The sequence below is a fragment of the Siniperca chuatsi genome, linkage group LG3, assembly GCF_020085105.1.
Source record: "Siniperca chuatsi isolate FFG_IHB_CAS linkage group LG3, ASM2008510v1, whole genome shotgun sequence".
Lineage (NCBI taxonomy): Eukaryota > Metazoa > Chordata > Actinopteri > Centrarchiformes > Sinipercidae > Siniperca > Siniperca chuatsi.
Genome location: NC_058044.1, coordinates 24,092,878 through 24,116,017, shown reverse-complemented (window position 1 = coordinate 24,116,017; position 23,140 = coordinate 24,092,878). Strand labels below are relative to the sequence as shown.

The 23,140-nt window shown below is 40.8% G+C and overlaps 3 protein-coding genes across 8 annotated transcripts; 2 read left to right on the top strand and 1 right to left on the bottom strand.

Moving 5' to 3' along the window:
• The first annotated feature begins 587 nt into the window (after window positions 1-587).
• On the top strand, window positions 588-2,137 carry nanos3 (nanos homolog 3). The gene has a single exon (XM_044191362.1). The coding sequence runs from the start codon at window positions 781-783 to the stop codon at window positions 1,450-1,452; it is 672 nt and encodes a 223-aa protein (XP_044047297.1). The 5' UTR covers window positions 588-780; the 3' UTR covers window positions 1,453-2,137.
• Window positions 2,138-2,282: 145 nt separating this feature from the next.
• Window positions 2,283-6,826, bottom strand: LOC122873949. 3 transcript variants are annotated; one of them, XM_044191354.1, is made up of 8 exons: window positions 6,757-6,826; window positions 6,360-6,396; window positions 6,029-6,135; window positions 5,145-5,959; window positions 4,299-4,851; window positions 3,348-3,487; window positions 2,719-2,823; window positions 2,283-2,569 (listed from the first exon to the last, which is right to left on the bottom strand). In XM_044191354.1, the coding sequence occupies exons 2-8, from the start codon at window positions 6,385-6,387 to the stop codon at window positions 2,491-2,493; spliced, it is 1,827 nt and encodes a 608-aa protein (XP_044047289.1). In that variant the 5' UTR covers window positions 6,388-6,396; window positions 6,757-6,826; the 3' UTR covers window positions 2,283-2,490. The 3 variants fall into 3 exon arrangements, with proteins under 3 accessions (XP_044047289.1, XP_044047290.1, XP_044047288.1); XM_044191355.1 differs by having other exon boundaries at window positions 6,029-6,131; window positions 6,757-6,816; XM_044191353.1 differs by lacking the exon at window positions 6,757-6,826 and adding an exon at window positions 6,479-6,745.
• Window positions 6,827-6,899: 73 nt separating this feature from the next.
• Window positions 6,900-23,006, top strand: cc2d1a (coiled-coil and C2 domain containing 1A). 4 transcript variants are annotated; one of them, XM_044191346.1, is made up of 29 exons: window positions 6,900-7,039; window positions 7,290-7,359; window positions 7,483-7,612; window positions 7,734-7,837; window positions 8,322-8,564; window positions 8,769-9,084; window positions 9,835-9,944; window positions 10,045-10,117; window positions 11,285-11,383; window positions 11,469-11,614; window positions 12,453-12,525; window positions 12,612-12,745; window positions 13,057-13,144; window positions 13,247-13,323; window positions 13,500-13,595; window positions 14,403-14,525; window positions 14,799-14,857; window positions 15,799-15,915; window positions 16,392-16,465; window positions 16,553-16,611; window positions 16,705-16,856; window positions 16,975-17,065; window positions 17,147-17,302; window positions 18,505-18,636; window positions 18,755-18,881; window positions 18,989-19,065; window positions 19,246-19,293; window positions 19,391-19,430; window positions 20,889-23,006. In XM_044191346.1, exons 2-28 carry the CDS (start codon window positions 7,303-7,305, stop codon window positions 19,421-19,423), a joined length of 2,994 nt encoding a protein of 997 aa, XP_044047281.1. In that variant the 5' UTR covers window positions 6,900-7,039; window positions 7,290-7,302; the 3' UTR covers window positions 19,424-19,430; window positions 20,889-23,006. The 4 variants fall into 4 exon arrangements, with proteins under 4 accessions (XP_044047281.1, XP_044047283.1, XP_044047282.1 ...); XM_044191348.1 differs by having other exon boundaries at window positions 11,487-11,614; window positions 19,391-23,006; XM_044191347.1 differs by having other exon boundaries at window positions 19,391-23,006.
• Window positions 23,007-23,140: the final 134 nt, after the last annotated feature.

Below are 23,140 nucleotides of genomic sequence, written 5' to 3'. Positions count from 1 at the left end.
TTCTCAGAAAATATATTCCTTAATTTGTTTTTGATGATTGTCTAACATGTCAGTCCAAAATCTGTGATCAGGTGGGTCATTTCATTACATCATTTTCATACTCCAACCAGTGACCCCGGTCCTGTTCGATATGGAAGCATCTGCATGTATTATGTTTCTCCACTCATTTATTCAGATTTTTCTCCCACATGTATGTGGCTTAGTGAAAGTAGCAGCTAAAGGTTGTTGCTTCAAATCTCTTTTACCATCACCAGAAGGTAAATCACCATCATAATTACTGTTACATGAACTAAAACACATTTTACACTGAAATAGACAAATAAGATCCAAACTATTCTTAACAATGTTGGTATTTACTAGTATCCTGCTGGTAACATTTGAACACATTGCTCTAGCTCCCTAAACCAATTATTTATGAGAAACTTAAATTAGAAACCAAAAAACAAAAACTATGTGGCTTCTTGGTGTACAAGCAGGGTATGCAACTGTGCATGAGGGGACAGAATGGCATCACTCAACTTGTTTGATTGGAGGAAATTGAGAAGGTAACTGACCTGCACGCGCGGTGCATGGGCTCATGGGATTGGCTGCTGGCACGCTGGGGAGTGTGCCTCTGATCACCACTTGTACTCAATTACCAATCAAAATTTCGTTACGCTGACTGAGCGCCGTGTTTCTGTGGTCCTTTACATCGTTATTACAAAGTCAACACCTCAATCACATAACTGAGAGGGAGTTTGGCAGACGAGACGGGGAAAAAAATGCAGAGAAGGAACTAGAATGAGCGGTATGGTTAGGGGACTCTTTCATCACCTGCCGCGCTTCATGGAGTCGGACAGCAAAAGTTTCCAGCCCTGGAGAGACTACATAGGACTGTCGGACACAATCAGAGAGATCCTGGGACGGAACTCCTCCAGTGAGGCCTCACTGCCAGTCTCAGATGACCTGTGCGAGGCACTGGGGTCTGTGCGCATTGACACAGTTTGCCAAAGCAGCGACCTCGGGGCAGTCTGTGCGTCACATCTCGCCGCTGAATCTACACTGCTAGGCTCTTTGGCTCATCAGCGTCCACCTGATGGTTTGTGGTACGCGTCAGACTCCTTTCGTGCTGATCCACCAGACGCGGTGGATTTGAAGCTAGTGCCAAGACCGACGGGCTCCCGGGGGCCAAAAGAGCGCACGAAGACAACTCGTTTTAAAACACCGGATCCGCCAGCTTTACCTCCGTCACCTGAACGCATGTTCTGCAGTTTCTGCAAGCACAACGGGGAGTCCGAGTCGGTGTACGGATCCCACTGGCTGAAGAACCAGGCCGGAGATGTTTTGTGTCCCTATCTGCGGCAGTATGTCTGTCCTCTGTGCGGAGCCACGGGGGCCAGAGCCCACACCAAGCGCTTCTGTCCAAAAGTGGACAGCGCGTACAGCTCCGTGTACGCCAAGTCCAGACGCTGAACCAACAAGTGGCGGGTAGCAAATAGACACAGAAGGCTGAATCCTCCTTTTTATTTGAGTGTGATTTTAGTTTATTAGCATGCGTGTGTTTTTGCTTTTGTGTTTCGGTTTGGTTTTCATTTGCATGCGTTTGGCTCGTTTGCTGTGTAGCCTTCTATGATGCTGATTGGAGTTATTTTCCAGCTGGACTTTTTGTTGGCCTAGCCTTCTCTAACAGCGTCCGTTTGGTGTTTAGGTTTTGTAGGTAATTTAATGAACGACTGCCAGATATTATTATGTTTGGGAGGAGAAAAAAAGAGACATGTTTCAAAGGAAAATGTATGTTTGTTTTACATATTTTTAAAACGTGGCCGTCTGATGTCCAGTTTCATATCTCCTGTCCATGCATTGAAAGATTCTAATGCTATCAAACCTTTTTATAAGACCCACAGTCATCAGTAATAACCTTACTACAGCACGTTAACATCATGTGACCATGTCAGCATTTTAAATTTTTAAAAATACGAGTGACTTGTTCTTGTTCTGAGGTGTAGGTAAATAGCTGTTCTTGAGGCATGTTAATTTTATTTTGAATATTGTACGTGTGGCTCTACTAATATGCCACTTCAGCTCTTCTGACTTTCTTGGGGAAACATCTGTGTGAATATTCTTGTATGTCAGAAATTATAAATGTCTAAATTGACAACATCTGTGTTTTGTATTCTTTTTCATCGCTCTCCATTCTTTGAAATTCTTTGATTTAATTTAAGCCAGCCATGTGGGGCAGATTTACCTCTGGATATATCACTAATGACAGATGATACTTACAGAATAATACTCAGATTACTGACTTCATGAACAAGATCCATCTTTTATTTGGAGAGAACCAGAACAACTAAGCCATTAAACTGAACATCCAGCTGTCAATGATACAAGAACAGTGAAGACAGATTTATAGTGAAATAACTGAACGTTTGAGCAATGGCACAAGTGCCTTCATTACCCACAAACCATTGGGGCAACAGTAAGATCAGGATGGCAGGGACTTGAAACAAATCCTCAACGGATGGAGCTCCTTGAACTTTTACTGCTACGGCGCAGGTTCTCCAGCTCTCTATGGGTGGCCATGACCTTTTGACTACAAGAAAGCAACCAGAGGATACATGCTGATTATCACTTTCAATAACTCAGTAACTTTTTCCCCTCCCAGATTTGTGTTTGACAACAAGTAGGATAGTTTAAGATTTAGATAAATTTAGATTGGATAAAAGAGAAGCATTTACTAACTTTAGAGAGGAGAGTTCTCTGATGAGCCCACAGATCAGGTCTGTAGCATCTTCATGACAGTCTGAGGAACCAAGATCTTCCTCCCTCTCCATCACCTCCTCCTCACTGGATGGGGAGAAAGTGAAAAGTTGGATGGCTACATAGTGGTGTATAAGCTTGTAACAAAGCCTAAATTTGAGTTTGTTAATTCCATAAGAGTACTAAAATGTGTAAATATGTTAACTTCTATGACAGGAAAATGTCTTTGTCATAAGGTGAAATGGGCACTGAGACCAGAAAGGAATTAAACAAAATTAAACATATCTGAATTCACTGCATTTTAATCAGATTTTTTCTTAAAATGTAATACTTTCCTCTGTCCTTGTCTTTGGTGTGTCAAATGAGATCTTACTTCCTTTCTGACAGTGCTAACAAAGTTTTTTTTTTTTTTAACAACCTGTCAATCAGTAAGTTGTTTGTCTTGGTGGAAGAGGACACCATTGGGTTTGCCAAGCCTCAAATGAGCTAAACCCTGAGCTTGTTTACACTGGGCGTTTATCTGAAGAGCCAGTCTACAGAGGCTCACTTGCATCCCTGACCTTCCCTTTCTTCACACCCCTGTCAGGATTCCACCTTTCCTACTTCCTTACGTCAGAGCAATGGTGTTCAGCTGTGAGTCCGACACGTAATCCAAGTACCCAGATCCAAACAGGTCAGTGGTGTCCCTGGTCTGAGGGGGCTCAGCGTTCACAGTAGAAGGACCAGCACAAGGTTCATCATCAGGATCACGCTGTGTGCAACAAAAATAAATCAGCCATTTCTGTAAAGTTACAAGGTACACAGTAAAATAAACTTCAGTACATATCAATTTGGTGATGTTCGTGTTTGTTTTTTTGCAGTAGTTTTCAGTAAACTCACTAATGTAACAGGTGATTGTAAGATGTCAATTAAAGCTTACACATTGCTAGTAAGTATTCAGCTTAATATGAATTATTTGTGTAGCTGCGTTTGTAATTATGATTTACAGTAGGACTGCACCTAAACAGTAATATTCTGTCAATTTTTGCAATTAATTAACTAATTAATTGTTTAGTCGATAATATTTTAGAAAATGGTGAAAAACGCCCCAAAACGTTGTTTTGTTCAACCAACAGTCCAAAACGGAAAGATATTCAATTTACAATGATATGAAATCTTTACATTTGAGAAGATGGAACCAGCAAATATTTGTTTTTTTTTCCCTTGATAAATGACTTAAACACTACTCAGTCATGTTGATGACTGTCTGTTCAGCGTCTAATTGATTAATTGTTTCAGCACTAATTTACAGTACGTCTCTTGCTGGTGCATTTGTCAGAAACACTGCACAGTTATGTGATGTGGCAAAGGGGTGACAGATGACAGAAAAACTGCATTAATGAAGAAAACACTGACTGAAACACACTTGAAGACATATTTGCCAAAATGACCCTTGATTTTAACTAACAACTCTGACAGTCACAACAAAAACTTGACATTATGAGCTTCACTAAACTGGTATTTTGTAAGTTTGTCCCCTCCCTATCAATCCTAGTTATTAAGTTCTGGTTACCACCACTCACACTGTCTTTCCTCTCTGAGCCACTAGGTGTCACTGCAGCCCTGCAGAGCTCCACAGAGCCACAGTTGAATCCTGCTGACAGAGTGTCTGTGGATGAAGCACCTGCTTCAGCTCCGTCACCGTCCCCAGCACCACCAGTCAACTCTTCCTTCTTCTCATCTCTTCTCCTGGTCACAGTATTCACCTGCAGAAGGGCAGCCTCGATTGCATCCAGGTTCTCAGTCTCCTCATTTTGAGTTGGATTGGAGTAAAAAGTGATGGCAGGACTTTGGTTTACTACCTCTGACCCATCTTCACCGTCTTTCATTTGTTCCTGAGGTTTTTCAGTCATAATCTCAGCTGTACGTGCCTCGAGTTCCTGCTGCTCCTGATTCCCCAAAAGCTCCTCCTCTTCTTCCTCTGCAGGTGGATCTGACATCATGTCATCAGTTTGTTCTGGCCCAGACACTATGCCTCCTTCAGCCCCACAACTCTTTCCCTTTGAGCAGCCTGGATCACACACAGTACTGGTCCCATCTGAGGTAGTGACGGCAATGTGGACTTCAGTTTCGGCCCTGTGTGTTAACAAACAATGTTATTGTCAAGGGGGGAAGTAACAAATCACATTTATCCCTGTTATTGTAATCAAGTATCTTTTTTTGTATGTATGTTTGGAGTGTTTGTTTTCTCCAGTCATTTCACTTAAACTTGACTTAAGTTTTACTGAAGCAGTGTATATGAAGGGCAGCACATGACACAACTCTATCCAACTCTGGCCATTGTCATGATAATGCCAAAATGAAACTTAGAAACTAAAAATGTAAGATATTTAACATGTAGTTTGGATTCCTCACTACATTTTTCTGACCTGTCATCCCCTCCATAGTGACTGGACAGAAGTTTTATCTCGGCCTTGTTCTGCTCTGTGACACTGCCTACTGGGATGGATAGTGAGGATGGTATGGGGGATGAAAATCTAATCTCTTCCTGAGCAACAAGGTCATCTGTGTTATTACAGATCTGCTTCTCAACTCTCTCCGGTCCATTCTGCCCGTTTTCATGCTTTTGTGTCTGTAAAAAGTGACTCCGCTCCTTCTCTGTCAGACCACACATACCCATCCTTCGCTTCTTTTTGGCCGGTAACACCGCTGCTGCCTCCTTTGTGATTTCCTTGACATCAGCCATGTTTACATTGCTGGGTTCTTCTTGGCTGGTTTCTTGGTTTCTCTTCAAATTACACTGAGAGTTCTCCTTTTCATGCAGTTGTTCATCCAAAGCAGTTGCACAGGATCCATCACCCTCTTCAGAGGTTGGCAAGATGACCGGGAGTTGATTGGTGCATGTTTGAGATGATGGTCTGTTGCATTCCTCTGCAGTTATTTCTTCGTTGTTCTTACAGGCATCATTATCAGTACTTGCTCTAAAGCCCTCCAGCTGAGAATCATTGTTGGGATTGGTATCTGTAGTCTCTTCTTGCCCTTCAAAAGCTTTAACTGTCTCATTTTTTAAGTAAACGTTTCTTGCTTCTGCATGTTTTTCTTCTATGGCAGGACCTTGTTTGGTGAGACAGGACTGTTCTGCTGCCTGATGCTGTTGAGTTGAAATCATAGTAGATTCCTGCAGAGGGGACTGGTGGCACTGTAGCAGTGTGGCATCCACTGCTGGATTCTTTCCTTCAGTGTCCTGAAACAAAGACTTGTCAACAATTTGATAAGATGTAAATGTAGGATCTGTTTCAATCACCTAAATTACCTGATGATGGAGTGTAGCCTGAACATCATCAGTCTCGGAAATTTCATCCATTGGACGTTCCCTCTTCCTTGACCTGAGTGACCGAGCCTGGGGTGGAGCTAAGCTGACTTCACACATAAGGACCAACTCAGTTAATCAGCAACAATCACTGTATCTGATTAACACTTAAAATTAGATATTCATAATAAAGTGAAGCAATTGTATATCAAGTAGAATTTGTCATTTAATGTCAAAATTGAGGTCTTAAAATAAAAATATAATTTATTATTTCTGTTCAACAAGTAGCACATCAAAGTTAGCCTATATTATGGGGAAATAGCATCTCTTTTACCACTGCTGTTGATCTTCGCTTTCACCATCTCCTCTTCCTAAAGAATAAAAATAAGTTAACTTAATGAAAGACATGACAACATACTAGGAAATTAGCCTATAGCTACCATAAATAATTACCATTGTTATGGTTTTATCTTTGTGGTTAGCTTATAGCCAACTTACAATAGTTTATTAATTTATTTTTCTCAAAACAGTAAATGGCAGCTAGCTAACATAAATGAAGTTAACATTGAATGAAGAAAAGTTTAAGATATGACTTGAGTAATGAGTGTACTTGCTGAGGTTCAAATAACCAATTTATGCTGATTAAGGTAAGTCCCTGTAACTGGTAACGTTAGACTGACAAATTGTCGATTTTTTTTCCCCCACGCTCAACAACTCATACAACCACCGACCTGCACCGTGGACTTCAGATGTAACGTTAGGTCGGGGTTTTACGTTAGAAATGGGCGTGTGTCGTCTAGCCGTAAAGCGCTATGTGCGTTGCCATTGGAGACGTAATGTAGGAAGTAAATTCCACAGCTTACCGTTCTTGTTTTGATAGCTTGAACTACTTGTTAAAATACACCTGCCTGTATATGGTCTGTCTTTTCTCCTACTGTTTCTGAGCAGTTTTCGACTTGGATAACCAACCCGATTAGCTGTAACACTAACATCACGGTCCGTGATACTGACACGGTAAATAGCTTGCCTGTACATTCATTAGCTATGTAACGTTATAAATGAAATTGTATATTGTGCTATCTGTTAGCTAACATGAACACAGACGCTAACTCGATACTGTTGGAACAGTTTGAATTATGGCACAAAGTGGTTGCTATTGAAGTTAGTGCCGACTTTATACAGGTGCACTAGCAGTGGATACTGTCAGTTATCGACACGTTCATCACCTTTCTTCTTAATAATTTAATGCGTCGTTAACTTTTAGGTAGTAACAGACCATGAGCCGCAGTCGGAACCCCCCTCCCCGGGGTCAAGGGGCAGCACGAGCCAAACAGGTAACACCCGTCATGTCTGATAATGAGATGTGTGAATGATAGCTACTGTTAATATGTCAACAACAGGTATGATTCAGCAGCTCTCCCCCTGTCTTTCCTTCTGTCGGTCTCTGTGTGTCTAAGATGGGGCTGCTCCTTGACCTGTCCCCGGACGGAGGGATGAATGATGAGGGAAATGATGAAGAGCTGGAGGCAGAGCTGCTGAATCTGGTGGGAGGAGGTGGGGGAGGAGGGAGATCACAAGGGAAGAAAGGTGATGGCAGAGTTGAGAAAGAGTCATTTGTTACATTGATGTCTCACCCATATGCTCGTGCATAAATTCTGACATGCCTATATGATTCAGTGCTGCTTGTGTTGTATTTGTTCATGTTCAGCTCCTGTTCCCATGGCTGAAATAGAGCGAATGGCAGCTCTTTGTATGAAAGACCTGGATGACGAGGAAATGGGGGATGAAGATTTGGATGATGATGACCTGCTGGTAGCACACTCACACCGTTTTTATCCCTTCAAGAGCTGAAACAATTAGTGGATTAATTGATTGGTTGACAGAAAATGTATTTGGAACTATTTTGATAATGTCATTTTACAAGCAAAAATACCAAACATTGGCTGGTCCCAGCTTCTCCAATGTGCTGAATTTGCTACTTTTCTTTGTCATATTTGATAATAAACTGATTATAATCTGTTTTTGGACTCTTGGTTGAACAAAACAAGCAATTTTAAGACATCATCTTGAGGTCTGAGAAATTGTGATGGGCATATTGTCACTATTTTTTGACATTTCACAGACTTGATTAATTGAGAAAATGGTGAACAGATTAACTGATAATAAAAATAATTGTTAGTTGCATTCCTAATCCCTTTCATTCCACTTATAATATAATGGGGAAGCTTAGCTGTTGAATTGCTTTAAATGTCTGGATTTTCCTCTGAACTGTATAAATTTATGTCTCCGTACATAGGCAGAACTGAATGAGGTTTTAGAGGATGATGAGGAACAAACTCCTGCTCCCACCCCTCCTGCCATCACGCCGACTGCTCCCAAAGTGAGCGTCACATCCCACTCTACTCCTGCTGCTCCTAGTGGTGCAACTGGGATGGAGTCCCGCCTATTGGAGCGCATTGAAATGTATAAGACAGCCATTTCCAATGCCAAGGCTGCCGGGGAGACTAGTAAAGTTCGAAGATATGACCGTGGGTTTAAGGTAAAATGGATAAGGAAAAGAGGAAACATCTCCTACAACTTCAGTACAAGTTGATTCTCATACTTTGCCTTCATTCAAATCTTTTGAAATTTCTAAATGTGCCTCTTATATATGAATCTAAGACTTAATATTGTTAAACTTTACACTTTTGTTCTCTGTAATGTTGAAAACATATGTTCATGATTTTTTTTCCTTCAACCCTAGACACTGCAGTCCATGCTGACATCTGTCAGGAAAGGAAAACCAGTCAATGAGGAGGAGATCCCGCCTCCTGTTGCTCTCGGTGGAAAGCCCAACGTCACAGCCGAGTCTGAACCAATCAAGGAGCGAGAACTGCCTGAGCCCACGCTGATGCCCTCTCCTCCCACAAATCAGAAACCTCTAAGGGAGGCTGCACCAACAGCTCCTAATATGAAGCTGCACCATCTGACCCCGCCCCAAAAACCTGCTGCTGCCATCACCCCAGAAACACCTGCCATCTCACCCCTCACCCCCAGCCAACCTGACGGACAGCACTCAGGTAAACACACACATGATAACATCCATAAAGTACGTCTCTCCAACTCGCCACTTCTTCTCTGTACTGTGTACCGGATGTATGAGAGTAAAGATGTGGTGCAATTGGTCCAATCTAATAAACACTTTAAATTCATCGACTCATTCTTCTAGTTGTAAATGTCACCAGATTAGCACTGCCACTTAAAGGGATTCAATGATTCTTGGTCGGCTTATTTATTTAAATTGGACAAAACTGCTGAAATGATTAGTTGATTAATGGATTAGCAGACTGATGCGATTACTTGTTGCATAGTCCAATCCTAATGTCAAATTTAATATCTTTATTTCTACTAGATCTTTCCATCCAGCATGTTTGGGCTTCACCCTTTGTCTTCTCACAGTAAATATAGTGTATGTTTACTGTTGTTGCCATTTTACTTTTCTTCATTAACTGCTGATCAGATAGCAATTTTAAGGCATTTCTGTTGGCTTTGGTAATTATGTAAAAATGTATTTTACATTATGTGATCAAACTTACTCATTATATAACTGAATGTTTATTTGACAACAACCATTGTCAAAAACAAGAAAAAGCTACTACCTAATCAGTATTCCTCATTTGTTACTGCTCACAGACACAGTCTGTCACAAATGTCCGCACTAAATGTCACTGTGATCCTCCTGAGCTTTTTAAACCAACGTGTCTTCGTGTTTTGTTTGTTCTCGCTCTCATTTTGACACAAACATACATGTATGTCTTCCTTCCATTCAGAGCTGAAACAGGCAGTGTTGTCCAGACAGAGGGAGTATAAGATGGCCGCCATACACGCCAAACAGAGGGGCGACATTGACCAGGCCAAACAGCACTACCTCACATCCAAGGTAACAGAACCAGTGTCAGTGTTATCACATGAATAAATCTGTTTGTGTAAGTGTATATAGAAAAAGTCAACCCTAACAGAGTTGACCTCCCTTTATGCAGAAGCTGGACATGCTGGCGGAGGCACTGGACAGAGACGAACCGGTAGACCTGAGCTCACTACCTCCTCCTCCTGGTCAGTGTAACCACTTTAAAGGAATACTTTACTTAAAGGTTTTGAACTTAAAGGTTTTGGTCTTTGTCTGTAAATTTGATTAAAGACCATTTAAAAAAAAACACAATTTCAAAGAACCCATAAAAGAACCCATCCAGTTCTTGGGTCTCCAGTTGTATGCATGTCTCAAACAAATATATTTTTACTAAAATGATAATAGGAAACACATCATCTTCAAACTCTGTTCCATTCCTTTTCTCTTAATCTTTCATTCTCCTTATTTCCCCTTCAGTGCAGTCGCTTCTTGCTGATCATCTTAAATACTTTTATTAAATGATATACATCCTCTGGACCAGAAACAGCACTGTGCTGCACTATTTGTTGACCTTTCCAAGGCTTTTCGATACTGTTGACCACTGCATTTTACTAAACAAATTACGTTTTCTTGGGTTGGATGATCATGCTCAAACTGGTTTCAAGCATATATGTCTGACACAAGCGATCTATACTGATGGTCTCACATCAACCTCCCTTTTAATAACAAAGTGGGTACTGAATGCTGATGAGATGAAATATGTTTTATTCTCAAGAACCCATAGTTCTATCTTGCATCTTCCTGGCATCCACACATATAATAGTACTGGAATTGAAATCTGAAATCTTATTATTATTATTTTTTTTTTTAGAACTGGAAAACCATTATGCACTCATCCATCATGTCTGTGCTTGACTATAGAGATATCTTGTATTCTAGTGCTACTCATTCCAGCTTAAAACAGCTTGATGCTCTGCGTTTCATTCCAGGAAATAAATATCACACTCATCGATATGCACTATATGGGAAAAGTAGGCTGGTCCTCGCTAACAACAGGAAGAGAACTGCTACACTATCATTTCTGTTTATAAATGGGTCTGGCTATCTCTTGATACCCCATGGGTAAATACTGAACTTGGGAAGACGGCCGTCCAGAGTTTTGCACCATATGAATAGAATTAATTACCAAGGACTGTAAAACTTGAAAGTTAGTGGATGAATTGAAACTTTTAATGTGCTTGTATGTGACTGGCTATGTTTTATTGTGTGTCTTATTTCTTCTGTTTACCCAATTTAAATAAATAATAATAATGATAATAATAGCCCTTGATCCACTGATGTCTGATCATCATCATCATCATCATCATCTGCAGGAGACGTAGTAGCAGAACACTGTGCACCTCCTCCTCCTCAGTCTTCTTCTAAACCTGCTGCCCCAGCTGTTCCTGCCCCCGCCCAGGCGGCCACTGCCGGTGAGACCCCAATCCTTCCTACTGACTAGAGTGCAGCATAGGGCAGATGATAAAAATGTTGCATGTTGAATTTTAAAAAAATAAGTTTGTGTGCCCTGCAAAGATCTGCCTGCTCCCAGCAGTTTGGCAGAAGCCCTGCAGCAGAGGATGGACATATACAAGTCAGCAGCAGATGGAGCCAAGAGCAAAGGAGATGACCGTAAGGCTCGCATGCACCAGCGCATTGTCAAGGTACACACCATGCGCTTAAAATAATGTTATAACTATTTTCAAAGCCACATCATTTTTTTTCTCCAAAAAATGATGTATAATGCATTTTTACAGCTGAAACTAAATCAAATAAGGCATTAGAAATTTTCAAAGAAACAGCTATTTTGTGATGCAACTTGTATTCCTGGCTCTGTGTTGCTGTTTGGTGGTGTGTTTTTCTTATTTCCCTGAATAACTGGTGTGTGACTCACTTTATTTTGACTGGAAATATCCTTTGTTGCTTTGACTGTAACTACCACTATTGCTTATTTTACCTACCAGAATAACCTGCAATAACGTCTGTCTTGTTTTCTGAGGACTGTTGAAAGGCATTGTGCAAAGAATAGGACACCTCTAAATTAAGTAGATTTGGCTGAGGCAGGGTAAAACAAGAACATGGAGACGAGAACGTCAAAGAAAGGATAAAAAAAATAGTGGCATAGGGGTGTGTATATTGCTTTTGCAGGAGGGGAAGCACATTGATGATATTGACTTCCATGTGGGAGTTATGCTTTTGTACTTTCTCTTAGCATTGTATTATTTTTGGGGGGGTTTGTTCTATTTATCTTTATATGCAAGAAAGCCACTTTGTATTTCACGTGACCCTTCTTGTGCTTGTTTAAGTGGGGTGGGAATGGAAAATTGGTTGGTTTTTTTTCTGAATTGAATTACAGTGCAGAAATTGCAAATCTTAAAAAAAAGCAAGATCACATAATAACAAATAAAGAATGCATTGACTATCACAGAGTAATAATACCAGTATATAATAGGGTATGAGAGTATCTGAGGATGGAATTTTCACCTCCTCTTTTCTTAACAGCAATACCAGGATGCCATCAGAGCTCACAAAGCTGGACGACCTGTCAACTTGTCTGATCTACCCGTGCCACCAGGTAACTTTCTCCAGGTGTGCTTCAGGATTGTGCCTCTAGGTTGCACTATATAGTTACAGTAAGTCATGTGTGTGTTGCTCCTCTAGGCTGTCCACCACTTCAGGGCTCAGAGGGGGGTCAGCAGAATTTCATGGGTGTCCTGGAAACGGCTATAAAAATAGCCAATCAGGATGCAGACGCAGAAGATGAAGAAGAGGATGGACAGAGAGAGGCTGCCAAGGTAAAAATAAATAAAGGCACTACCAAATGGTCAAATTGTTATTGTGCAGCCAAGGAATCTGATTAGTTACCTTTTAACCAAAGCTAGCAATGTTTTATTGTTTGACATGCCAGCTTCTGTGGTAGGTTATTGAATCACTGCTGTTTTCTCTGCTGCACCTCCTGCATATTACATCAACTTCATGTTTGTAATCACAGTAAAGTACAATACTTTATTTACAGAACAGTAACTTGCTATTAAATTTAGTGACAACTTAGCTGTTGAAATAGTTAAAAATGTTAAATCAAGCCTCATATTTTGTTTCTCTGCAGCCTGCAGTGCGTCCACCTGCTCAGAAAGCAAAGTCTCCAGCTCCTCAGGCCCCTGGAGGCTCCTCAGCTCTAAAACTGGGAACTAAAGGTGTGGGTTTGTGTATGTGCACGTACAGAATGTGTCATACAAAGTGTTTGAGTGTTACACAAGGTAGAGTTTCACTTCTTTTTCTCTTAATTATCCTTGTAGCCCAGCAGCAAGTGGATTTCCTGTTGCTAAGGCGACAGGCTTTTTTGCGTGCAGCGCTGCGCTCCAAACAGATGAAGGTAAGCTGTGAAAAAAATATTCATTCTTTTTCCTTTGCTGAAGTTAGATTCCCTGCCGTCTTTGTATTTTTGTAGAGGTCTTCATCACATCTGCCTGTTGTTTTATTGGTGTCTTGAACATCTGTTGTGTTGCTGTGGTTTGATGGATGCATCTGCTGCTGTTTGGTTGTTTGCAGGACATGACTGGAGCAGCACAGCACCTCAGACATGCCAAGGGACTGGACCCCATGATCACAGCTGCCAAGTCCGGCCTACCTGTTGATATCTCCAAGGTTATAAATATATATATAATGTGCAAGAAGATATAGTGTGTGTGTGTGTGTGTGTGTGTGTGTGTGTGTTAAACAGAAGCAACCAAATGTGTGAGGTGTGTTAACACAAAATGTGACAGAAATAGACAATAAAAAAAGACAGTAAGAAGGAAACATGGGGTGAAATCAAAACACCTTTGTGCTCATCATGGTCTCACTTTCTGTGTGTTTTTTTTTTCTGTGTCTCACCTGCGTGTGTGTGTGTGTGTGTGTGAGTGAGTTTGAGAGTCTATCTGCATATTTTCAGTATCATTCCACTATTCATATTTCATAAAGTATACTTATCCCATGTGACTTTCTCTAATTTTGCCTCACTTTTGTTTAACATCTTTGCTTCATAAAAGCCATGTATTTCTCCCTGACTCATTCCCACAGTGTAATTACAGAGAATATTATGCTTGTGCCTCTGTTAGTTTGTCTTCCTGTCTGTCTGCAGAATGTCACACAAGCTGAGAAACAGATATTCATAATTTCTAACGGACTCTGCAAAGGAACAACTGATTAGATTTTGGTGCAAGCTGTATCTGAGGTTCTCAAAAGTGTGTTGCAAATCATAAAGGAATATTTATAGGGTCAAAAAAATCAATTAAACTTTTAATTGAGGCAGTACTAGTTTTGTGATTTACTATAACAGCAAGTTGGCAGATGTTTGGTTTCTCTGCCCACTTGGTTTTATTTTATGTCTAAGATTTGTTAACAGTTTCCTTTTTCCCTACACACATTTTTTTTGTTTCTCACCACATTTTGTAATTGTCTCCTTTCTGACAGATTCCCAATGCTCCAGTCAGTGAGGAGGACTACTCCCTGGCTCGCTCCCGTACCTCCCCTCTCTCCCCTCGCTCCAGTGAACAGTACCACGGCCTCATGGATCTTTTGCGGAAGCAGCACGAGGTCAGGACACACCTCTACCTTCTCCTTTTATATACATTTTTTTATGAAAGGTGCACCTCCTAAATTTTGCTTTAAATCAGTGACCAGCTTATACTGTTGTTGATATCATATAGTAGTTGTGCTTATGGCCTTGAAGATTGTTCATCACTTTTGTAGTTGTGTAGCTTTTTAAATAGACAAGTTGCAAATAACAATTGTTCTGTATTTTATCTTCATTGGCTATTGTTCGTTTTCTTACCCAGACCTTCTTTTGTTCTGTATCTCGATCTACAGAAATGTCTGGGATATTCTCAACAGCTCACACTCATGGGCAATGTGGCTGAGGCTCTGAAGTAAGAGACATTCCTCATTTGTATGTTTGTATATGTGACTTTAAACATTAAACATGTTATCTGCAGCCGTGATGGAATTTAAAACCTACTCTTTCCTGCTGCTAGAAGTTGAGTTAAATGCAAGTGTGACTCAATTCACAATGTTATTTTTGGTTAAAATTGTAATTGAATATTTGGACATCAGGCCAGTAATACATGTATTACATTAATCATTAAATTGAATAATTTTGACATTGATTTTATGCCATAATATCAGTTTTAACACACAAAATTAAGGTTTTTTCTCATCACCAAAAACATCACGGCTTCGAGATCCGTTGTTGCTTATTAATTCTACAAAATGACACATAAAATGACAAATGCCATCATTATTTACTAAGACCCAAAGTCTTCGAATTGCTAATCCCGACCAACAGTTGTAAGCCCAAAGAAATTAATGTTTTACATTAAAAGCAGAAAAACAAACAAATTCTCAAATTTGAGAAGCAAATATTTGATATGTACCTGCAAACTGACTTATATACTAATTTATTAGTATTATTCAACTAAGCACAGTTGTGGAGAACTGTCAGTACAGACTGTGATTTTTACTGTTTTTCTCCATAGCACCTCATCACCATAACTTTCATGTCACACTGCATATTTTCTTCACATATCGTTTTCACATATTTTCAATTTAACTGTCACACATCATTATGCTGTTATTTTTGGCATTCCTGAAGAGTCTGTATTGCATCCTTTCGCTTTAGATATGCTTTGAAAAATATTGTCATTGCCTTGAAACAGAAAATGTTATTTTCAAAGATCACGCTCCTTCATTTCTTATGTGATTTCTTATGTGATGTGTTCGTTTTTACTAACAGAGCTGATTGGCCATCCTGTAAGACTTCAGTATGAGATATGAGCAGTTGTGTGTAAGGACCATCTCTGTCTATCCCCAGGTTTGAGAAGCTTGTTGACGAGTGTATGAAGAACATAGAGATACTGAAGGATGCCCACGCAAAGGGCCAGCCAGTCCCCAAGTGCCGCACAGAGGAGAGGACCTTCAACACTATCAAGTCAGCAACAAACTCATAGATAATGGAAAATATTATGTTATAATGTATGTAGCTGCTGGGCACAACAGGTTTTTTAGCAATCCATCCTGTTGTTAACATAAAAAACACAAAATACAACAGTCAGTAGATTAATGGGTCATCAGCATTCCTATTTCATTGTAATTTTAAGGAATTATAAACTTGTTTTATTAGAAGCTTTAAACTGAACTGAATTTATATTTAATTATAAAGATTCTCAACACATGCATCAGTTGTTTCATTTTGAAAACTAGAGCGGTAGATGAGTCAGAGTGACTCACTGTGGCTCACTGTAGCTCTGCTCCAGTATCATACCAAGCTAACAGCTAGGTGACTCGGGCAGTGACTCACTCAACAGTCGAGATTGTTTGGCTCTCAGTGATGCTGACTGGTTGCTGTCTGTCACTCATGATGCTGTTTCTGAATAGTCTGAATAGACTCCTGTTTTTGTTATGTAGGATCTACTCCAACCTGACACCTAATGACCTGATGCTGTACATCATCAGAGGCGTCAATCTACCAGCTCCCTCAGGTACTGAAGGCAGGTTTGTGTCTTTGAAATAATCAGGCAGTAATGTGTCAAATGTATGTTCACTCCCACCTAACTCTCTGCCTTCAGGTGTCTCACCTAACGATCTGGATGCCAGCGTGAAGTTTGAGTTTCCTTTTCCCAGTGCGGTGAGAATCTTTCACACTCAGTGAACAGATTATGGATATTTCACTCTGTTTATATCTAGATGTGTTTTAATGCATTCATTTATATGTGTGTAGGAGGAGGCTCAGAAGGACAAAACCAGCACAGTAAAGAGCACCAACAGTCCAGAGTTTAAAGAGCAGTTCAAACTCAACATTAACCGCGCCCACCGAGGCTTCAAACGAGTCGTCCAGTCCAAAGGCATCAAGTTTGAAATCATCCACAAGGGGTAAAAACCATGACCACTTTGGGGCAATATAGGCCCTGTTTATCTTCATGATTTATGCTATAAATGTCACGTCTGTTATGCTTTTGTCAGTTGTATTCTTCTCTCTCTGTATTCACAGAGGCCTCTTTAAGACAGACAAGGTAGTGGGCACTGCTCAGCTGAAGCTCGAGGCTCTAGAAAACCACTGTGACATTAGAGAGATCATAGAGGTGAGTGTTGATAACATGTAAACACAAATGCATACACATGTACACACCAGATCTTTCTAACGGCGTGTATGTGTTTCGTAGGTGATGGATGGACGTAAAGCCACAGGTGGCAAGTTGGAGGTGAGGGTGAAGATCAGAGAGCCTTTATCAGGAGCTGATCTCCAGCCGGTGACAGAGAAGTGGCTGGTCCTCGATCCTGTGTCCTCCCTTTCTCCTCCAGAGAGACAAAAGGAACGGGTGAGTAGAGTTTTCACTTCCCCTGACCTGCATGTGTGTGGAGCAAATCCCTGTCTTTGTGTCTGAGTGGGATTCCTCCAATTCAAAAAAGAAGTCCAAATATCACAAAAAAAGTTTTTACGCTTCACTGAGGTGGAAAAGTTGGTGTATTCCATCCATCCATCCATTTTCTACCGCTTGGTCCCCGTTAGGGGGTCGCGGGTGACTGGAGCCTATCCCAGTGACTTCGGGCCTTAGGCAGGGCACACCCTGGACAGTGGCCAACTCGTCGCAGGGCGAACACAGACACAGACAAGGACAGACAACCATTCACTCACACATTCATTCAATACGGGCAATTTAGAGTTATCAATTAACCTACACATGCATGTCTTTGGACGGTGGGAGGAAGCCGGAGAACCCGGAGAGAACCCACGGTAACACGGGGAGGACATGCAGACTCCACCCAGAGAGATTGTGTGATGTTGGTCTGGTCCGGGAATCGAACCCACGAACCCACGATCTCCTTATTGGGAGGCAGGAGCTGTAGCCGCTCTGCCACCGTGCACCCCAAGTTGGTGTATTGATTTTTTTAAAAAAAAAAAAAAAAAAAAAAGCCTAACCAGGGACGGGGGCTGCAAATTAGCTTCAGCTAGATGCCCTGAATACATTACATCTGTTGTAATATATGTGTATGGTCCCTGTTAAATATACAAATAAGTAAATAAATAAATAAAAAAAGCAAAATGCGACAAAGTGAAATGGAAACACACTTAGTGAATAAATCATGACGTACATGCAGCATTTGATTTGTTTGTCACTCATGTTCCTGCAGACAAACATCAGATCTGTGTGGAGGGACGAGGAGACTGTAACGCTACTCAAATTGATACATGACACAAACAAATGCCACATTTCCATCATGTTTTCTACATTGTTTTCATTGACTGGGGCTCATTTAATTCTGTCATCTTGTTACACCCTCTTCTTCTGCAAGGGTTTAATGGCACCTGACTGGAGACACTTTAAACACTTTTGCCTTTAGACCTGGTCGGACGACACGTTGTACAAACTAGTTTGTTTCAGGCACAACCCGGCCTTTAGTCAGGATGTGAGCTGCTGCCTTATAAATGCAGGAGTAGCAAAAGCTAGCACCATTGGCACAAAATGTATTGATAGTGTCAGTTCAGTGAAGTCTCAGTGTGTGTGTTTGTTTGAATCAGGCCCCATCTCCTCGGTCTAAACCCAGACATGAAGCGAGCAGCAGGAGCAGTCATCCCAGCAACTCTCCTCCACAGTACAAACTCCACAGCTTCAGCCTCCTCAACTATGACCGAGAGCGGCTGGAGAGAAAGGTATTTGTGTGTGTTTCTGTATGTGTGGTGTAAGCCCGTCCACAACATCCACTTGTCTAATGCTTGTAATAGCCCGAAGCCACGAAGGTCTCGTCAAGTCATTATGCCTGTCTCTCAGATTGCAGAGTACCAAAAGACGCGACGGGATTCCCCATCTGACCTCATCCATCAACACAAAGAGGTGACACATAGACTGCAGTGGCAGAAAGCACAGCTGGAACGAGCCTCTCCTGCTCTGCTGACAGGTAACTCACACACACACACACACACACACACACAATAAATGCGAGTATGTACATTGCTAACACATGTAACAGCATGTAACCCACATTTCCCTTCACCGCATGTGCAGAGTATGAAAATGTGCTGCGGCGCTTAGTCCAAGGACTCGCTGACTCTGTGAAGAAATATTCCAGCCAAGGCAACAGGGTGAGTGCAGGATCAGGGTTGACTGATACTTGAATCTGATTGTTGCTGCTCACTTGTGTGTGTGTGTGTGTGTTTGTCTGTGTGTTTGTGTGTGTGTATGTTTGTCTGTGTGTTTGTCTGTGTGTTTGTGTTTGTACATGTTGGGTCTTGTTATGTAAAGTTTTCATTTGCTTTTTATAGGACGCTGCCAAGGATATACTAAGCAGGTTGAAGATGGTAGAGAGTGAGGTAAGGGTTGCTCTGTACTGCCAGTATAAAAAATGTTTTATCATCATCATGTATGTGCATATATGCAATGTGTGTACTCCTTTTCTCTCTGCTCCAGCTGGAATCGCTGAAAAGGAAACGTGCTGGATGAGAGAAGAGTAAGGGAGTGGAGACTTGGCTGAAGTACTGTTATCATCCCTGTCTCTCTCTCTCTCTCTCTCTCTCTCTCTCTCTCTCTCTCTCTCTCTCTCTCTCTCTCTCTCTCTCTCTCTCATATATACACACTCACCCTACAGTAGGTACTTCAAACACCTTTAGCATGATTCTATGCTGCTGCATGAACCAACCTGATAATTCTGTCAATTGGTCATATAACTTGTGTCGCTTGTGGTTAGTCGCCTGCCACAGTAATTAAAAATAAATCTATAACTACAAAGGGACAGAGAAATTAAAGCAAACATTAAAATGTGTTCAAGAGCTAAGAGCGAGGCAGGATTATTTGCACTTAAACAAGACAAACACTACAGAAAGCTGCTTCTGAAGTACAGCTTTACAGACCTTACCGGTACTCTTAATTGTTTTTTTTTTTTATTCCCATCTTTCTTTTGAGAATTGTTGGTAAAGAGATCTGTCAGAAGACTTAAAGTTTTACATTTGACACCAGCTCAGAGAGTCTTTTGGTGTCCGTAGATGATCAAAAAAATGTGTGTGTGCGCACTCTGAAGTGTGTTTAACCAATAGACTGAGGTGTTTTTAACCCCTTTTCCCATATTTCATGTGTGTAATGAGCTTTAACTAATCTGTCTGCTCCAGTGTTCCCAGATTACAGTAATCTGCTCCGTTTGGAGTGGTGTGATATGGGAATAAAAAAATGGGGCTTCGGGGCACCGCAGCCTGCATCCCATAATGAGGGATTAGTGTTTGTGTCACCAAGGAGACGACTAGATCAGACGTAGAATCGCCTTTGGGGCTGGGGAGAGGGGGTGTTAACAGCGTGCCATGAATGTGGTAGGAGCTTAGCTCTGCAAAAGGATTGCTGCTTCTTCATCAGCTGTTTCTTTGTTGTCTTCTTCATCTTCACTTTCTTTGCATATATTCATAGATTATTCATGTCATGAGTCATGAGTAATGGGCTGCTCCACTTGGATTTTCTTACAGTATTAAACAATATTAAGCCCATTGTGCTGTCGATTAGAAAATAATTAACAGCTGCTGTGTCAGTGTGCTGCTATTTTCCACAGATTTTGGCATATGCAGTTTACAAAACCAGATTCTGTCCCACTGAGCTGTCCAGTGGCAGCACAGTTGATGCTGAATAGTCTGCCCACAAGAGAACCCAATATGTGTTAGTAAGGATGGGTAATTGCTCATTTCTATTTCTGTTACCCATAGACATCCCTGTCATGGGCATCCATGTCACTCCTCTCTACTTCGCACTTTTTTTGACTGTGAAGTCAAGGGGGAAAAATTGAGACGTATCCAGTAAAACTTTATAAGATGTGTGACGAGTGCAGACTCGCCTTGAAATTTGTAATTTTGCCACAGTGACACTATGTACAAAAGAGTAATGTGACAAATGTGTCCCACCGCTGCCATGTATTCTCTGCTCTGTTTAGTTCTCTGGACAGATGTTTCCTCTGCGCATTTGACAACCTGCTAACCTGACAGCAGACGGCAGCAGATTCTGTTGTTCCACGTTGATTGCAGGCGGCCAGAATGTAGCAGATTACTTCAAATGAGCCTTACTGTATGTTTTTATTATTCGATGTGGATGATGTCTGTCCACTAATAGTTTTTTGGTAACGTGACACAGCTGAGCATCATATGTTTGCCCTAATCCACCCACTGCCTCACCCTATTAGCAAATAATCCTGGTTAAAGTTGACCTGGTATGGCCCTCCATAGTCTGTGTTGATTTTCATGTAACATCATGAGTGACCCCCCCCATCTATCTGGAGAGGATATCTTCCGACTCTTATGGTGTTTTTGATCAGCTGACATTCTTTTAGATGGACATGGCAGTGGAAGGACAGATGACAGATGAACCCCTGCTTATAGTAACATAATAGCCTTTAGTTTAATATGGGATGGCACTTAAAAGACTATACCAGTGTGTTTGCAAATTTTAGCTCTTTAACTGTAGGTCATGTACACTTTTTTGCTGACAATTTTTCAATGCATGCAGCACAGTTTCAGATTGGATGTATTTCCCCTACTGTTCCCGGCGGCCATTAGTTTCCATTTATTTCTGTGCAGTACGAAAATCATTTAGCAGACTCTTGAAACTTGCTTGAGTTTGAGCCAAACATTGGGCTCACTGAGTTGTGTAATCCATCACAGTAAACATCAAGTCTGCATTAATGTTTGTCAATGTCGCATTATGCAATAGTGCAGTTTAAATGCAGATTTATTTGAAAAGCTCTGCATTAAAGATTAAGATAATGTAACTTTGGCAAAATTAATGCAGACTCAATGGATTACACAACTCAATTACAGGATAATCGGTTTTCACACTGTATGGAAATTAATGGAAACCATTCTGTTCAAACTGTTCAAAAAAGTAGGACTGCAATTAACATTTATTTTTATTATTGACTAATCTGCCAATTATATTCTCGATTTATAGATTAATCATTTCTTCTATAAAATGCCAGAAAACAGTGATTTCAACAATTTCCTAAAACTCAAAGCAACAGCTTCAAATGTCTTGTTTTGTCAGACTGACACTCAGACACTATGTCATGAGACAAAGAAAAGCAACAAATCCTCATAATTTAGAAGCTGGATATGTGAAATGTTTGGTGTTTTGGATGAAAAAGGACTTAATCGATTAAATTATTAAATGGGTTAATCATCAAATCGTTTCATATGTACAAAAAATACTTCACGTTTCTTGAACACAGGGACATGTTTTGCAGTAGGACTATATGTGGTTTGAAGTAAATGGGCTAAAACATGCAAAACCACTGGATTGCAGAAAATGTGTTTCTGATTTACTAAATCAAATAAAAATGGAATGTGACCGCTTAGCTCTGCTATAACCCCGGGTTGCACAAAAACAACTGTGCAGCACCCCTTTCTTTCACTCCAAAACCTTTAACCCCATGTCACCTCAACCACACAATCACACACACACACACACACTCCTGCCACATCAGCCCACTCCTCGAGTAACCTTGTGGCCTCTGAGGCTGTCCTGTTGTCACGGCAACAAGCTCATCAGCATTCAGTGTGGTAGTTGGATGGTCAGGACCCGGGGAGAGGGACATATTGTTAAAGTTTTTCCTGCTGGTGACTCACACTCCTTTCTCACATTTACAAGACACACACACACTCCTCACTATTTCTTTTTTTAATTTGTTTGGCTCTCGTCTCTTTTCAGTCCGACTCTGTAATCTGGCTACACTCCATTTAAAAAGGAGAAAGTTTGGTGGATTGTTTGTCATTTTTGTTAATGATTCTGTCCTGATCAGCAGCAGTAAATATATTCATCTGGGCTTGGGAAAATACTATTGTTGTTTTTTTAAGTCTGTTAAGTCATGTAAGGGCAATCAATATAAATATATTATTTATATACAGTAAATATAAAGCATAATATGCTCTGTCTCTATTTTTAAGTGTAAGTCATGACTTGTGAAGCTCAAAGGGGGAATGTATGAAGGCCTGATTGTTTAGGCTTTATTATCATATGTATGAGGTCGGTGTTAACATGAATAAAATGGTGAAACCTCTGACCTCTGAGTTTGTCTCATTTGGACCGATTTCTGATCAACATCTTAGCTTAAACCCTGGGACTCAAAAAACATACAAAACATGTTTTTAAAAGCTTGACACTTAATGGTTTTTCCTAATTGTGTGAGAATTCCTT

Coding starts and splice junctions, on each gene's coding strand:
- nanos3 (XM_044191362.1), top strand. CDS start 781: ATGAGCGGTATGGTTAGGGGACTCTTTCATCACCTGCCGCGCTTCATG.
- LOC122873949 (XM_044191353.1), bottom strand. Junction 5,960..6,028: donor AGGCTACACTCCATCATCAG/GTAATTTAGGTG, acceptor TCTTTGTTTCAG/GACACTGAAGGAAAGAATCC. Junction 3,488..4,298: donor GCTCAGAGAGGAAAGACAGT/GTGAGTGGTGGT, acceptor TGTTGCACACAG/CGTGATCCTGATGATGAACC.
- cc2d1a (XM_044191346.1), top strand. CDS start 7,303: ATGAGCCGCAGTCGGAACCCCCCTCCCCGGGGTCAAGGGGCAGCACGA. Junction 7,360..7,482: donor GGGCAGCACGAGCCAAACAG/GTAACACCCGTC, acceptor TGTGTGTCTAAG/ATGGGGCTGCTCCTTGACCT. Junction 17,066..17,146: donor ACATTAGAGAGATCATAGAG/GTGAGTGTTGAT, acceptor TGTGTTTCGTAG/GTGATGGATGGACGTAAAGC.